Source organism: Haplochromis burtoni, unplaced genomic scaffold (assembly GCF_018398535.1).
Source record: "Haplochromis burtoni strain Fernald_Lab_line unplaced genomic scaffold, NCSU_Asbu1 Contig_185, whole genome shotgun sequence".
Taxonomy (NCBI): Eukaryota; Metazoa; Chordata; class Actinopteri; order Cichliformes; family Cichlidae; genus Haplochromis; species Haplochromis burtoni.
In genome coordinates, this window is record NW_024582546.1 from 642,352 (window position 1) to 658,903 (window position 16,552).

At 39.1% G+C, this 16,552-nt stretch overlaps 1 protein-coding gene across 8 annotated transcripts in view; it reads left to right on the plus strand.

Annotated features, from left to right (window-relative positions):
- Positions 1 to 16,552, plus strand: part of astn1 (astrotactin 1) — a 487,501-nt gene that overhangs the window by 290,066 nt on the left and 180,883 nt on the right. For all 8 annotated transcript variants that reach the window (XM_005936984.3, XM_005936986.3, XM_042225858.1 and 5 more), the window contains 2 exons: positions 7,111 to 7,215; positions 15,301 to 15,489. In XM_005936984.3, the coding sequence (XP_005937046.1) occupies positions 7,111 to 7,215; positions 15,301 to 15,489 (294 nt within the window). The remainder of the gene's footprint in view (positions 1 to 7,110; positions 7,216 to 15,300; positions 15,490 to 16,552) is intronic.

Sequence of the window (16,552 nt, forward strand, 5' to 3'; positions counted from 1 at the left end):
TAAAAAAAACAGTTTTATTGATTAAAACACACTACATCGGATTGATATCGGTATCGGCAGATATCCAAATTTATGATATCGGTATTGGACATAAAGAAGTGGTATCGTGCCATCTCTAATTTTTACTATCCAAGAAATCTGTGCTGCCCTCTCGGGCACCTGTCTCCCAACTGCATAAAGCTCAGAGTGCTGATTAGTGCTGAAATGTATGGATGCAGTTTTGGAAACTTGAAGATGTCCGAGGATATAAAGTTTTCAGCGTTTTTTGTTTTTCGTTGTAAGCGAAACAATGCAGCACATTTATGATTTATTGTATGCTTCAAGTGTCAAAATGTTACTTGAGCTTAAACTGCCACGGCAGCAGTATCTGTGTAGTGTGGTGGTTTGAAAAATATAATGTGTCTCTCAGAAGAGAAAGCACTCAAGTTACAGAGTGTAGTTAACTACAGCAGTAAATGTATGCACAGCTAACTTGTGCTGAGCTGGACCTTCACCTCAGCTGAGGTTTGCTGTTTTTCGGCAGGTTTTGTTGTTTCGTTTTTGTTTTTTTTGTTTTTTACTTTTTAAGATTATTTTCCCCAGTGTGGTCTTAATAAGAAAAATTTCCCCCGTTGTATTTTTACACAGGAAATCAGCCTTCGTACACAGCGCGGCCCTGACCAAGCTGCTTCTGTGAAAGGCTGCGTGCAGAGAGACTGTGAACTTGGGATGTTTGCAAAGTGAAGTTCAGTCAAATTAATCATTCTGTCAGACAATGAGAGCAGAGCACCCCAGGGCTAAAAGGGAGACAAGGCCTTTCAGCAAGAAGAAGAATACCCTGCACTACAGTATATGTTTTAGGCTTGTTATTCATTTTTACTAAGGGAGGCGGGGGATGGAGATGGGGATGGGGAGGTTATGTAGTAGAGCGCTCTCGCTCTCGTGGTGCCGGGGAATATATCTATCGTTCCGGGGAGCCATTTCCCATAAGAGGGGATAAATGGATGTAGCTGAAGGTGAGGACAATGCAGGAACATCACATTTAGAGGCTTATTCATCAAGTTCATACGTGGTGTCAAGCCTCTGCCAAATGTTGCATTTTCACAGCACCCTTGTAGAGGAACTGTTACTGGCCTTGTACACAACAATCGTCATACTTCATATCTAATTTATGTGTTGATGTTTATTCTCAAAAGAAACACCGTTGCATTCGCTCTTCAGTTTCTCTGTTATTTTTTAGACAGGTCCAGCTTCCTTTTGCACCAGAACCACTTCCACTTAGACCTTTTCTTAAACGTACAAGTCAGCAGTCAAAGCAAAAGCCTCACAACAATTGCCCTCTAATAATATTTAATTTATTTTGCAAACTGAATGCAATGATTTGCACATCTCTTATGACACATGCAAGACAGTAGAAGGTACTAATTTATCTATAAGGTTTTTTTTGGCAGTTTTTAGGATAATATGATTATGATATAACATGATGAAGATGAAAACCATTCTGACTCAAAGCTATTGCTGAACATGTATATAATGGACCCCTAATTACAGTCTGATCCTTACCCATACCTATAATATTGAACGGCACGGCTGAAAATGAATATTTCCTGGAGCTGTGGATGGTTTTCCAAACTAAAATTGTTATTTTATACTAAGTTCAACTCAATCACACAAAAGATAAAACATCACAATTAGGGATGGGTATTGATAACATTTTCCTGATTCCGATTCCATTTTCGATTCTTTATCGATTCTTTTTAAAAAGGAGAACACTAAGGTCGATTAGCTTAGAACTGTGTTTTATATCGTCTCTTTGAACAAATTTAGGAGTAACATGGCCTTACAAACCCAGCAGTGAGATCTTAAGAGATCCAGCCTACGGCTCTTCAATGGGGTGTCACAGGGTCCCCAGGAAAAAACATTGTAAATGTAAAATAATAAAATAAATATTCTTCTGTAGCAATAACAAAGTATAACATAAATTATTCTGTAGCAATTACACAAGAATATCCAGTAATGTCCCTGCCTACAATTAAACACATTCACTTACTGAAAATCATCTGCTGTGGCAAACGGGTGCAAGCCTTTGACCACAAACTGAGTCACTGCTCGGTGACATTCGTCTATCCTGGCCTGAAAGGAGACGCTACCGGTAGACTGCAGCGAGAACTGCCAGCGAGTCGCCAGCCAGACTCTGTCTGTCTCTCTCATGGTCACCTAAATGCACAGTAATGGCAGGTCTTTGTAATAAGGCAGATCGCGCTAACATAATATGCACTGTTAGTTGATTATTTACCTGCCGCATTAACGGGAGAGGACGTGCAAACGTTAGCGCTGCTGCTGGGTTGAGATTCACGAGTCCGGAGCGGAATTAAAAACACGACATTCATTTAAGGTCATCGCGTGTTTTGTGAGCTTTTGCATATTCGTAGTGTTTCCTCCCTTAAATGAAATATCTACTTTGCAAATATTGCAAGTTGCCCTGTTGTCGTCCGTTCTCGTAAAGTATAACCAAACTTTTTAGCGTTTGAGCCACTTAGGCGCCGTGTTTCCTGTCAGGTAAATGACGCTCCGCAACGTGGTGACGTCATTCAGGGCGACTGGAATCAATAACGGAATCGTTTGCAAAAATGCCAAACAATTCCAAGGAAGTGAAACAGTGGGAACCGGTTCTCAACAAGAACCGGTTTTCGATACCCATCCCTAATCACGATTGAGTATTGACCCTGGGCATGACAGTTTAATTGTTTTATAATGTGTAGTGGAGTTGATAACATTTCAACAGAAAGACTAACGTGTCCTTATTCAACATATCTGTATTTTTTCCTTCTTTTAGGTTATTTCCACACAGCATGCATAACTGAGAAAGAAAGCTGTGATTCAGAGCGTACTTTATCACGTGCCTCGGACTTATCAGTGCAGGAATTCATACCTCGCTAACATTTAATCTGACACAGAATCAAAAATAATCTGGGATCAGACAAAAATATAAACTCTATTATCATAAAAATGAATGTTTATCTGATCCTTAACTAGTTTGTGTCACAACAACTACTTGTTGGCCTAACCCTAACTACTAACCTTTAATGTATTTGATCGTATTTTGGCTTTTGAAAGTCAGGGACAAAAAGTGTGCACCATAAGTTATCCTGATATTTTGAAAGGAAAAACAAAACCAAATTCACTTCTAAATAAAGCAAAGCTTTTGTATGTGTCATTTTAAAAGATTTTGAGGGGCTGAACTGTCAGAGGTGCAGATCAACTTGTCTTGATGGTGTCTTTGTGGATGTCAGATCAGAAAAACCCTTGCATCTGCTGTTCTAGGCACCTCTAAGAAGCTTTTTCTGTTCAAATCTTTGTCACAATTTCTGTAAAGTTAACACATCTGCACCTTCAGTACTTTCCCCCCCAATTTCTAAACCTGCTGTTACACTTTAAATGGTGAAATGAAGTATGATGATCTCTAGCTAGCCTTCCATACAAGGGACAAAAAGGTTCGTCCTCAGAAAGGTGATAGATGTGTCCCAGCCAATTTCAGTTCCACAATATGCATCACAAATTCTTCACGCTGGTTACTGATATGTCTTCATTTCTTTGCCGTGCACATGCACCTCCACCCTTCACTGGCGAATGCAGACATCCTTTTTCCCTAGTCATCATTTATTGTTACCCTCTCACCTTTTCATAAAATAGGTGCACTTTTTCTCTCCAAAGCACACAGGCAACCTCATATGCACACACACCGACACACAGTTCTTCTCTTTCCCTCCATGTCTTTGCCTCTACGGTGTCTGCAGTTGCAGGATATGCGTCTCAGTCCACAGCACTATTCAGATACCTTCTGAATGTGCTTGCAAACACCGTGGGAGCAGTCACAGTGATGTATTGCCGTAATCCCACTGATGCAACATGACATGGCTGTCAGTTGCCATGGGATTCTGGGTGATTTATATTCAGCAGATCTGTTTATGGTCTGATATTAGTGATGTTAAAGGCCTGATCTGGCACTCTTATCTTTAACTAAGGGTGTCCTGGACAGGCAGACGCTTTATTCACAACGAGGGCTAAAGAATTTTTGCGTAATCAAACTATTTCATTTTCACGATCCCCAACAGAGAAGAGACAAAGATTATATATTCACTTAACATCTCGTTCCCTTAGATTATGTGTGCTCCATCACAAACTGTATGTAATTTATAATTGATCAGTAAAAAAAAAAAAGCTCGATTCATTCTTTAATTTTGGTTCTCTTGCATCTAGGTCTTTCCCACTGTGGTACTCGATAAATGCTTCTACGTTGTCATGTGTGCCATTGCAGGCTCATTTCCATGTCTATGTGCTGTGCTTTATCTGCCACCAACTATTTCTTGCCCTGGATAAGCCAGCAGATCGGCAGTCAGGGAGCGAAGAGCATGCACAGCATTTGATAAACTGTGCGGTGGATCAAAATGAAAAATACAAATAAAACAAAAGAAAAACAAACGTTTGCACATGGGTGACTTTTTCGGGCAGACGGTGTGGGCGTCATTGATGTCAGCAGGGAAAGCTAAATGAGACTATCAGTATATGTAATATACTGACCTGTAAATGAATGCTGTGTGAAAAAAATAGCAGCATGAAAAATATCAACTGATGGCACTCCGACACATAGCTACACCGAGGTGCTCGAGCACTCTGAGGTATCTGACAAAATGCACACAGATCTGCATAAATGAAAAACCTTCAAATTGGGTATTGATTTATTCGGATTCATTTATTAGCCAACAAGCTGGAGTCCTTATTTGTGTATATGAAATAATAACACAGTTTGACAGGCATAAAATAGCATTTCCGCATCAGCAAGTTGATTCTCAAGGAGAAACTGACGACTGGGATATACAAGCATGATGTGCAGTGTGACATTTTTAGGGAACTGGAAAAGTGAAGGACAAGAGAAGACGTGGCCGACCTAAACTTATCTACAGCAAATGTAAAGTATCTGAAAGTCATGTCCTTAAACATAAAAAATAAAACATTAGTGGGAAAAAAAAATCGAGCAAAGACCTGACTGGAGAGAACCATATGACCATTCACTGATCGATCTACAGTTTGCCATAGTCTTATTAGAAATGGTTTCAGTGAAAGGGTGGCTGTCAAGAAGCCAGTCATTCAAGCAAGGGAAACAAGAAGGAAATGCTGCGGTATACCAAATTACACGAGAACTGGACTGAAAAGGTCTTATGCAGAGATATATCAGAATTAGACATTTTTGAAATCACTATCGGTTTATATGAAGGAGGTCAGGAGGTACGACAGTGTCTACAGCCATCTGTAAAATGCTGTCTCCGCTCTGTTGTGGCTCGTCGTGGCTCGTCGTGGTTATATACACAGAAAAGGTCAGATTTTGATCCACTGTGCAGAACCTTTTATTAAGCATCTGGTTGGCAGCAGCTCCATTCTTTTGAACATGACAATGATCCCAAAGCAAGGTCATAACTGGGTAGAGCTAAATGCACAATGGAACACCGTCAATGATGGACTGGCCCCCCCAGAGCCATCCATCCTCATCTGGACAGAGGACGGAACAAAAAGCAGCCAACATCCAAAGAAGCGTTTTGAACAGCCTTCAAGAAGCCTGAAGAAGAAGAGGAACACATATTTACGAGAGTTTATACTATGCTGAAGAACAAAGGTGGCCATACCAAATATTGTCTTGCAAGCTGGTTAGAATTGTACAAAACTGTATTTGCATGTATATTTGCAGCTTTCATTAAATTGCTACAACTATTTCCTGTTTTCCTAGCAGCATATAAAGAAATTAACACATTACCAAACTCAATCAATCCTGTGTTTATTTGTTAGCACAGAAGAAAACTTTGAATGTCTGGCATATTAATTCTTAGAAGCAATATTCTGTTGCTGTACAAAATGACTTTAAAAACTCTGCAGACTGAAGTGACCAGAAATAACACGACACTTCAGGTTTTTTTACCTTTTGTTTAGGTTTTCTTTTGCTTTTTTACATGATTTTAATGCGAAGGACAAGTTGATCTGATTTGCAAATAAACTAATAAGCCTTAAAGTTGAAAAAACACTGGAAACTTGTATGGTTAGTGAAAAACATGTAGCAACATAAATAGTTAACTAATTAGGAAACTTCATCCACCCTTTTAAAAATCACACTGAGTATACTATTTTCTCTGTTATGCCATGAGACCTTATCTCTTTTTCAAATGGTAATACTTTTGTCTTAATAGATTTTATTAATAAATCAACTAAAATGAAAGATAAGTTGTAATCTCATTAATTTTCGGGGGGTTGACTTGAACAGAAATTATTGTTGTGTCTGAGCATAAGAGAAGTTATTTGAATCACTCCTAGTTAGGCATAAACCACAGCCTATCATTGTCATACAGAGGACACGGGTCATAAAAGAGAATACACTGAATTATGGGTAATTGCCCTTTTTGTACGAGGCTAATTAGGAGTTATTACAGACTTTTAGTGTTTAGTGCAAATTCAAAGTGAATCAACAGTTGAGATAAAAAAGGAATTTGCGATGAAGCTATTTAGTCTTATGAGTAAATATTCAATCTGCTATGATTGTTTTATGATAAACAGCAGGCAGGTTTCAAGAAATAAAAATTCTCATATAATGTGAACACTGTGTGACCCTGCATGAACTTACATTATAAAGAGCTTCAGAAACTCACAATATTTGTTTGATATTTGGCCCCAAGATGTAAAAGTTTGCTGTGTGACTGATACTAACATAGTCTTACTTTAGAATTAATGCGTTTTATACTTAAAGGAGTTCAGTATATTACCATATTTCTGAATAAATGCTAATGTTGCCATTTCCTTTTTTTTCTAAGTAGCAGGTAGCTGCAGATGCAGGTTGTTTCTCTTGATCTTAAACTGGAGCCTGTTCTCCCGTCATCTAAGATATTATTCATATTTATTGCATTTCCTTCCGGATTTCTCAGGTAAAGTAAACAAGAATGAAATATAGGGCCACCCTTTGATGTTGCACTGAAGACTGCAATCTCCTCTGCTTTGTGGGAGTAAATAACACAAAAATATTATAGTTTTCTTTGCTTTATTTATTTTGTTTTACAGGAAGTGTGTTTTTTTATGTGTGTATAATTGCAGGTATGGTGAACTACAGCGAGGTGTCTGGTTATCCGCTCGTTCAGCACTGGAATCTTCGCTCTGTGCTCTATCACGTCAAACTCAATCAATGGGTCCTCTCTCAAGGTAAATCACACCGAGCTTATATTACTGATTCTTTATTTATATTGTTAGTAACCTTGCTTCGGTCTCCACTGAGAGGAGCAGGATCGTAATCTATCAGTTACTTAATTTTTAACCAGAAATGTGATTAGCTGGCAGACTGCCATCTTTTTTACTGTCATTTTTAGATGCATTTAAAGCTGAACTTCATGTTGCACAACCTGGGTCTTGAATTCCAAATGCAAATTAAGCCATTTATGTAAACACTGCTTTTGTGCTTTAAGGCAATCATTAACAATATTAAAAAGACACTTTTTTGTTTAACATTTTTTTAAACTTTTATATATTTTTACTAGGGGTGCAACGATACACAAAATTCACGGTTCGGTTCGATACTTTGGTGTCACGGTTCGATATTTTTTCGATACAAAAAAAATGTTCATGCCTTTTTAATTTGTCATTTATTAAAATTATAAATATATATTTTTACTCAAAAGTACAGTTTTTAAATTTAATGTTGCTGAAACAACAAAATAATAATAAAAAATAAAAAAAATCTCTGTCAGGTGTCGCTGTGTGCAGGCAGGAATAGGACCCAAAGTGCAGACTCACGGCACGCAAAAGTGTATTTCAAAACTCAGCTTTTATTGCTAGATGGCAAAACGTAACAAAAATCCAAATAAACTTACATGCGCAGGCAGACAGAACACACAGCATAAACGAGGGTAGATCACAACACAGACAAAGAGAAACACAGGGCTTAAATACACAGAGGGAGCAATCAGGGAATGGTTAACAGGAGGGAAACACAGCTGAGGCAAATCAGGCCTAATGAGACAAGGGGAAGCAAAACCAGACACATTAACATCAGACATGGACTTTCAAAGTAAAACAGGAAACATAACACAGACTGAACTAAAGACACAGACTCACACTGTCACGGGTTGCTCTGAGGATCCACTCGCAGGACTCCGGAGTTGTGTTTTAACAGAGACAGTTTATTCACAAAATCTTCACCAAGTGTATTTACAGACAGTGCGAGGACAGTGCTATATACAAGATGTGAGAGGCAGGGTTCCAGGGCTCCAGGGAAAACAAGGGAATCACACACGCGCTCACGCCAACCTCTCTCCGCTAGTGACCAGTCACCCCTTACACGCTCCACACGGGGAAACACAGGGACGGGTCCGGGGAATCTAGAACAGAGAGACACACGTTAACTTTCTGAGACGGAAGTGTGGGAAACTAGGGCTCGACGTGTACTGACTAGAGTCTTCACAACAATCCAGCGTTGAACAGCTGATCTCCTCCTTCTAATATACCAGCTGGTCTGATGAGGCCCAGGTGTGCATGATCCAGGAAGGCGTGGACCGAGGGCGTGAACCCGCCATGAGTTCCGCCCCGGCAAAACAGGGGAGAGGGAGAGAGAGAGAGAGAGGAAAAAGAGAAGAGAAGGGGGGCTAGGAGTGGAGAGATGCTGATCAGCGCCTTGCCGATCCCGCAGGTCGTGACACACACGCAGGCACTGCAACACAGGGAACAGGGACGTGGGACCAGGGCAGACACAGACACTGACTGGACACGGGGATATAGCAGACAGGGGAGACAGCAACTAAGGATTACACAGAGACAAACCATAAGACATGACTCTAACGAAGAAACCAAAGAATAGAAATGATAAATAATACAATAAACTCAAAACCCTAGGTCAACGACCCAGGCATCCTAACAGTATCAGATCGAGAAATCACTCATCTTTGGAAAAGAGAGTTTATTACAGAGAAATGGCTCTTTCCAAAATAAAAGCTATACTATCCGCTTCTTCTGGGCTATATTCTCAGCAGCATATTAAACATATCAGGTCCCCATAAGGAGAATCCTGTGCTAACGGCTGTCTAAATGACTCGGGTAAAGTTTGTAGCATGCTGCTTGTTGTCTGCTTCCACTTGTCTTTGCACGAGGATGATGTCGGCATAAATGTGCAGTCATATTCGTTGTGTTCCCACTAGTGCTGTCAGCGTTAATCTTGTTAAAATGACGTTAACGCCACAACACGGCAAATCTTCGTTAACGAGCTACCGCGGATCGCCCCGTGCGTGGGGCTGGACGGCATTAACACGTTAATGAGCTAACTGCGCTAACACACTAGTTCCCACAAATTGAGCATTGCGTGGCACATCCAACATACTGTTTTACTTTTGTCCACTTACTTTGCGCTTACCATCAGGGTCATATTTCACATGAAGACCAAAATAGTTCCAAACGCCAGATCTGAATGAGGGTGGGGGAGGTTCAATTTGCCATGTTGCAACGAGCTTAGCTTCTGTCTTGCTAGCTTGCGCTGCGCTCAGTGGATCTGCGCTCGACAGTGCAGCCTAGGCGGAGTAGGCGAGCCCAGATCCACTAAGCGCTCAACACAGACAGCATCGTCAGAAGAAAAGTTGATAAAATAAATAAAAAATTTTGTATTGTTCGATACATATGCGTACCGAACCGAAAGCACTGAATCGAACGGTTCAATATTGATACGAGTATCGTTGCACCCCTAATTTTTATATATGTGTATCTCCTGTAACAAACACAAAAAGTTCAACACAACAACACAGTCCCAGTATCCATCAAGAAAAGCACACTGAGCACAATGAGGTCTAAATGTCTCATGTCATTGTTGAATTTTTTAGACCAAAGTAGCATCATATGGTTTCAGTTGCGTCCTTTATATAACATGAAACCCATGTTGCAAAGTTAAAAACAGTCAGTTATTGGCTGATCGTGACGGAGCTGTTCCGCCGCACTGCTTGAAGAAAATAAATGAATGAGGGGCGAGTTCCTTTTAATCAAGTACCTAATTAGATACAAAGTGTTAATTTTAAAAGGGTGCAAACTAACAAGCGACTCAGAAAGCACAACCAGAAAATATAAATGTAATTACAACCTCAAGTTCTTGATCAGCTGAAAAAACTTGCAGCTAATTGAATATCGAGTAATATCTAGAGGCCGAATGCACCGGTCCAAACTAAATCCGAATAAAACGGCGTAAACATGTTTTTCTAGCAGTAACAGCAAAGGTTGGTAACAGTTCACATAAAACGGTGGCCTTTGTACGAGCACGCAGAGTCAGGCTTGATAATGGGGTGCTAAAGTTTAAGGTGAGGTTAATGCCTCATAGCCCGAGAAAATGAAATCACATAACCGGCAGAGCCCGAAGGAATAGACACGTTAAACAGTTTTATTCATTGTAGGAGGAGAGAGGTTGGAATGTCACAGTGTGATAAGTGAAGATTAAAGTCTGATGAGACACACCGTCAGCTGTGCAAAAGCAAACCCAAGCTCATTGACAATAGCTTTTAAGGTCTGTTGTCATCTGTGACATTAAAGCTACTTCCCACAAAATCTAGCTGTATAAATAAAGTTTGCACCTGGCGTCACATTGAGGGCGATATAGAAACAATTCTTATCACGATAACGTTATTGTCATATCAGTCGAGAATGATATATGTCACGATAGAAATCAAAAGACTTTTTCTGTCAAGCTTAAAGGTTTTTTCACTCCTAAATGTGAACATGTCAGGTTAATTTTGGTCCAAATATTGCTTAAACCAAAATTGCTTGTCAAGTTGTACATGTACTTTAACAGTGTGCGGCTGTGTTTTAAATAAAGAATATTAAAATATAATAATAATAATAACAATAACAATAATAATAATAAACAACACGGTAATGTGTCATACGCCAAAATCTTAATTCACAACAGGCAAAAGCCTCAAGTGTTACATAAGAAAACAAGTGAACTGGAAAGCTACAGTTTCAAAGAAAAAACATGAGCTCCTAATATAAAAAATGAAAAGTCTAGTTTTTCGATAGAAACATACTTTTTTTAATTGTAGGGACAAAAAAAAGATTGAAACTGATATGGCTCTAACTCTGTTCCAACCACATGCCTGGTTCGGTGTGGCACTCGTCGGGGTTTCACGGTCTTGATCCAAACATGGATAGCATCAGCTCTGTCAGCCTTATATTAGCCATGTTTCATATTGCTATCAGGAAACGTTTTTGCATAATAATTATTTGTATCGTTTTATTGCCCAGCTGTAGTTTGAGGTATAAATACATACAAGTTTGTAACAAAGGAAAAAGTTTCAATTAATGTACCTTATATAACCGATATAGCTTCAGCAAGCACTTAACTTAATTGTAGCTTATACAAATTAGTGTAGTTTTGAAAAAGAATACTGTGTTGTCATAACTTATTTTGTAACAGTAATGGCTACAACCTCAGAAATGTGTTACTTTTTAATAAATTACACCCAACGCTGCATTTGTTTCTCACTCATTTCCTCACATGATCATATTTTAAAGCTCAGATGTTTCTTGAGGCAGTTGTGGTTTGATGTTAAAGCTTCAATTAAAAACTGGATGTCACGTTCAAATATGACTATTATTAGTTATTATTATTAAATACTAATTAAGATCTACTGTAGCTGGCTGATTTGATGGGTACCCAGAAAGGAGGTCAGTATACAGACATATGCATGCAATTAGAATTGTGCCTGTCTTTTTCTCTGTCTCTCTAATAGTCTGTCATATATCAAATCGCTTCGCTAAGATCGAGTCATCCTGACAGTGCCTGCCATGCAAACTTCATAGAGTAAGATAACTGTGGATAGGTACTTAGTCAAGCAATACTTTCACTGAAGGCTGCTCCTATTCACTGTCACGTCAGGGATTATACTGAAACCCTGATGGGTTTTTCAACACTAGCTGTATAAATAAAAAAATAACTAAAAATAAACACATATAATCGGTGTCTCTCTTTTATCTTTACCACCCTGTATCGCTGTAGTTGTTTTGTTGGCAGTGCGTTTAAGGGTAAAGTAAATATTTAAATATTGACTTCAATCTTTCTGCCTGGCCAACAGGAGGATCATTTGATAATTTGGATTTTTGTCATGCTTTAAGTGCATGCATTATTCATAGATCTATCATAAATAGTTTCCCCTCTGATAAGTGAAGGCACCCCACTGTAAATACAGCCACGGCACCTCTAATGCATTTCCAATGGTGCTGCTGTGGTTTGAAAGTGGCTGCCACTTCTGCTGAGGATACACTTTCTATTTTCTCTTCACTCAGAAGCGACTCAACAGCCTCCATCTTTTTTTACTCCCATTTCCCTCTTTAGCTCATCATATTTCAACAGCCACCGGAGGGGTGAGGGTACTGATTTTTACATCTGATAGCAAAGCCCTCATCGCTCATCCTCACTGCGTTCTCTGGCTCGCACTTCAGTGGGCTCCTAATTTAATTTTAGAGAAGAAGTAAGAGTGAGTGAGCATGATTGCTGACATATTGATACGGCTTCTCCTGGAAATCATAATGATAAAACTGCTTTTGCAGATTTGTTTTCCAGTTTTTAATGAGTGGGAATTTCAGTAAACACATGGTCATTTCATGCTTTCCTTTTTACCAGTCACCATTAACCCAGTGTGAAATCACTAAAATAAGAGCATTAGCATTTAACTCTTCACCAAAAACTACAGAGTCATTGTAACAGCTCATTTAGAATTTAGATTGTATTTATAGTCGGCAGTTCTTTAGTAGTTCTTTGACTCTTTGGGTAAGAACCTGTCATTCCAGTTTAAGATCGAGTACCAAAAGCCTCCAAGAGAGTTTCAGTTACTCTAAGGGAAAGGAAAAGCACCATTAACTCAGAGGGTTTTTTATTGTGGATGATGGCACTTTTAAAAAAGAGAAACACAGCCTGATTTGTGATAACTTCCTGTAGAACATCAAAGAATGATACATTTTCTATTTAAAATTAGGTTAAAGGTAACACAAGTAATCAGTCTTACCCAGCATTTAAATAAAAACAAGACCGGTTGGTTGCTTAATGACTTATTGTCAAAACACAAAACACATAAACTATATTAGAAGTAGGAGGCTCTCTTCCACAGCAGATGGCCCCGCCCCTCCCTGAGCTTGGATCTGCTGGAGGTTTCTTCCTGTTAAAAGGGAGTTTTTCCTTCCCACTGTCGCCAAAGTGCTTGTTCATAGGGGGTCATATGATTGTTGGGTTTTCTCTGTATGTATTACAATATAAAGCGCCCTGAGGCGACTTTTGTTGTGATTTGGTGCTGTGTAAATAAAACTGAATTGAATTGAGTTAGTCATAGCTTTTGATTTTCACTTTTTTTTAGTAGCAGTTTTTGAATTAACCCGTAAAAGTTGTGAGCTGCTCCAGGGTCCAAAGACCTCGTGATATGTGCCAGTTTCTTTGTGATAAAAAAGGAATTTTAAATTTGATCACATTCATTCTTGACTGTTGTTTTGAGCAGTGGATCACAGAGGAACTGACAAAACATAGTTTGTTCAGAAACATACTACTTTCTAAAATTCTGCATGGTGAATATATCTAAGTCTTGATTATTTCTATTGTTAAAACAGACTATTTAATCTGAAATATGGATAACACATGTCAAAAAAAATGTCAATGCAATCAGGCACCTTGCTGCTATAACAAATCTATACTATGAATAGCTTGAATAATTACCAATATTACCAAAGGTTAGACAAATACTTGTGTGTAGCTGCTGTTTCTGTTTCACAGCGACTCTGTACTTATGTTTTAACATCTACCTTTACTTCCATAGTTACCAATACAAGGATTCACACCCAAGAAAACACTGCAAATATAAAAATAAAGACAAAGTTGCAGTTCAAAGTGACAAATTTGAAACATTTATTCTGTATTCTGTTTGAATGCGTTCGTGCTCACAGCTTAAATAAGTGTACAGTTTTGTCTCCCATGCTGCAGTGTTAATACTGACTGGTTATCAGGACACTGCAGGCTTTGTGTGGGAGATGTGTTGTTACACACTGTTTGGTTAGTTTCAGGCACCAAAATCACTAGGTTAGGTTTAGGAAATGTCATGGTTTGGTTTCCAATAAGCCCACTCTGCATGTTGATAAATGACTGTGAAGGGTACCTAGTGCATTCAAACGTGCGTCAGTTGCTCCAGACCGAGCATCCATATGTGACCAGTTGGAAGTGAGGCAGGGCTCTCATGTCCGTGTGAGGACACTGTGGATAATCAGCACTGTTTGGTTAAAAGGGTTCATGAATAGTAAGCAGCTGGCTCAGAAGTTCACTAAACCCTTTTAAGACATTTGGTGCCAGACACCTGACAGACACTCCTGCTTCACCCACTGTAATTTTAAATAGTTTGTGATGTTAAATAAGTGAGACAAACGTGGATTAAAAAGGGCAAAAAATAGAAACTTAGAAAAAACTGTAGCTGCCAGTAATCACATAGCCATGATCTTGTTATAACCACAATTTGAATATTTTAAACTTAACTTATCACATAATAAGGGTTATCATGGTAACAATGTATATGGACATTTTTTAAACTCGCATTGACTGTCAGAATTCCAAATTCCCTGATTCTTGCTTTTTCCTGTTACCACTTTCCAACTTTCCACTTGCAGCCTGCCTTTATGCGTAACACACTGGTGCTCCACACTGAGTTTGCCTAGGAGAGTTCAGGCTCTGTTGAAGAACAAAGGCGGTCACACCAAGTCCTGACTTCCAAGCTTGCTAGAATTGTATATCCTTTATTTTTACCGTATATTCTGTTTTTATACTGTAAGTACGTTTTTAGAAGTTTCAATAAATTGCTCAAGACTTTTGCACAATATTGTAAATTATATCACCTCTGTTTATACTTACTTTTAATGGTTTTAGTGACTGGCTTGCTGATACATTACGTTGCCTGTGCTAATGTCTGCACCATCCCGACACTGACCTTTAAGTATTTTAGTATTTTGTATAAAAATGCTAATGTTTAGCAACTAATGATTATCCCAGTGCCTGACAAAGTAGCAAAAGACCAAAATTAAAACAAACTCAAGGTCGAATACAAATACTTACATTATAATAAACTGAAAAAACTACCCAGTATATATGTTATGTCCTCTGAGAATATGCAGGATTTTCATTAAGGAAGCTTATCAAGATGACTATTAAGGATTGAGCAGAAGATGTGCTGTAGCGTAGCAAATATGACATCCCTGTTTCTTTGTTCTTTTGTAACATCTACGTATTTTTTCCAGCCTTCAGCTCCGCAATTCATTCTCTGGATGGAGCCACACAGCGGAGCGACTTTGTCTCCATCCTCAGGGAGTTTGGGAACCACTACGTGCAGGAGGCAGTGTATGGCTTCCAGGAGTCCTGTACCATCTGGTACCCCAACAAACAGGTACAGAGGCAGCTGTGGTTGGAGTACCAGGACATAAGCAAAGGTATGGATACACACTCACACACTGTTGTTGTCATATCAAATGATAGTTTTAAATAAAGACAAAAACGCTGGAACACTGGTAAATTTCTGAATTGTCACTTTCACAAAATACATCGAAACGTGTGTATGTGTGTGTGCATATGTGGGTGCCTGTGGGGGGTGGACAGGATGATTATGTTACAAATTTAGAAGTGTAGAACCCTTGATCTTCTTTCAGCTGCACATTAAATGCTTGCCAGGAGAAACACTTGAGCCTCACATGGGACCTCTTCTAACAAAGCCTCAGCTTCTTTGTTGGTCGTAACTGGTTGTAGAGAACTGTAAGTCTTCCAGGAAGGCAGTCTTTTTTTATCCTTCTTCATCTTCTCACACCGTTTTATGGAAATGCCCCTTCAGTATTGTTTAGGTTTGTCTTTAACAGGATTTGAATTGCCACACTTTTCCCTATAAACCATGCAAACACAGAAATAAGAGCATGGCATTAGGACTTGGCTACAATCTTTGATATTTTTGTTCAACAAACATATTGAGAGCAGGCTGAGGCAACATGATAAATACAGGCATAAAAACAAAGAAACCTGGCACATGGTTAGGAGCAGGCAGTGCAGGATCATTAGCTGAGTACAATCAGGAAGGGTTGGAACATTTCAGGAGACAGGACTAAGGGGAAAAAGTGTGTTGGAAAGTGGACGTGACAAGTTCTGAAACAGAGCGAATGCATGGAAACTGAATGCTGAATGAATTACTGACTGGGGCAAAACAACTGTTAGAAACCAACAGCCAGTTTTAGACTCTACTGATAGACTGTAGCTTCATTTTTAGTATTTTTCACACTTTTTTAAACAACACAACATGCACATCTATTCAGATCAATTCACTTTTATTTATACAGCGGCAACTCACAACAACAGTCGCCTCAAGGTGCTTTATACTGTCAGGTCGACCCTACAATAACACATGCAGAGAAAAAGCCAACAATCATATGACCCCCTATGAGCAGCACTTTGGCAACAGTGGGAAGGAAAAACTCCCTTTTAACAGGAAGAAACCTCCGGCAGAACCAG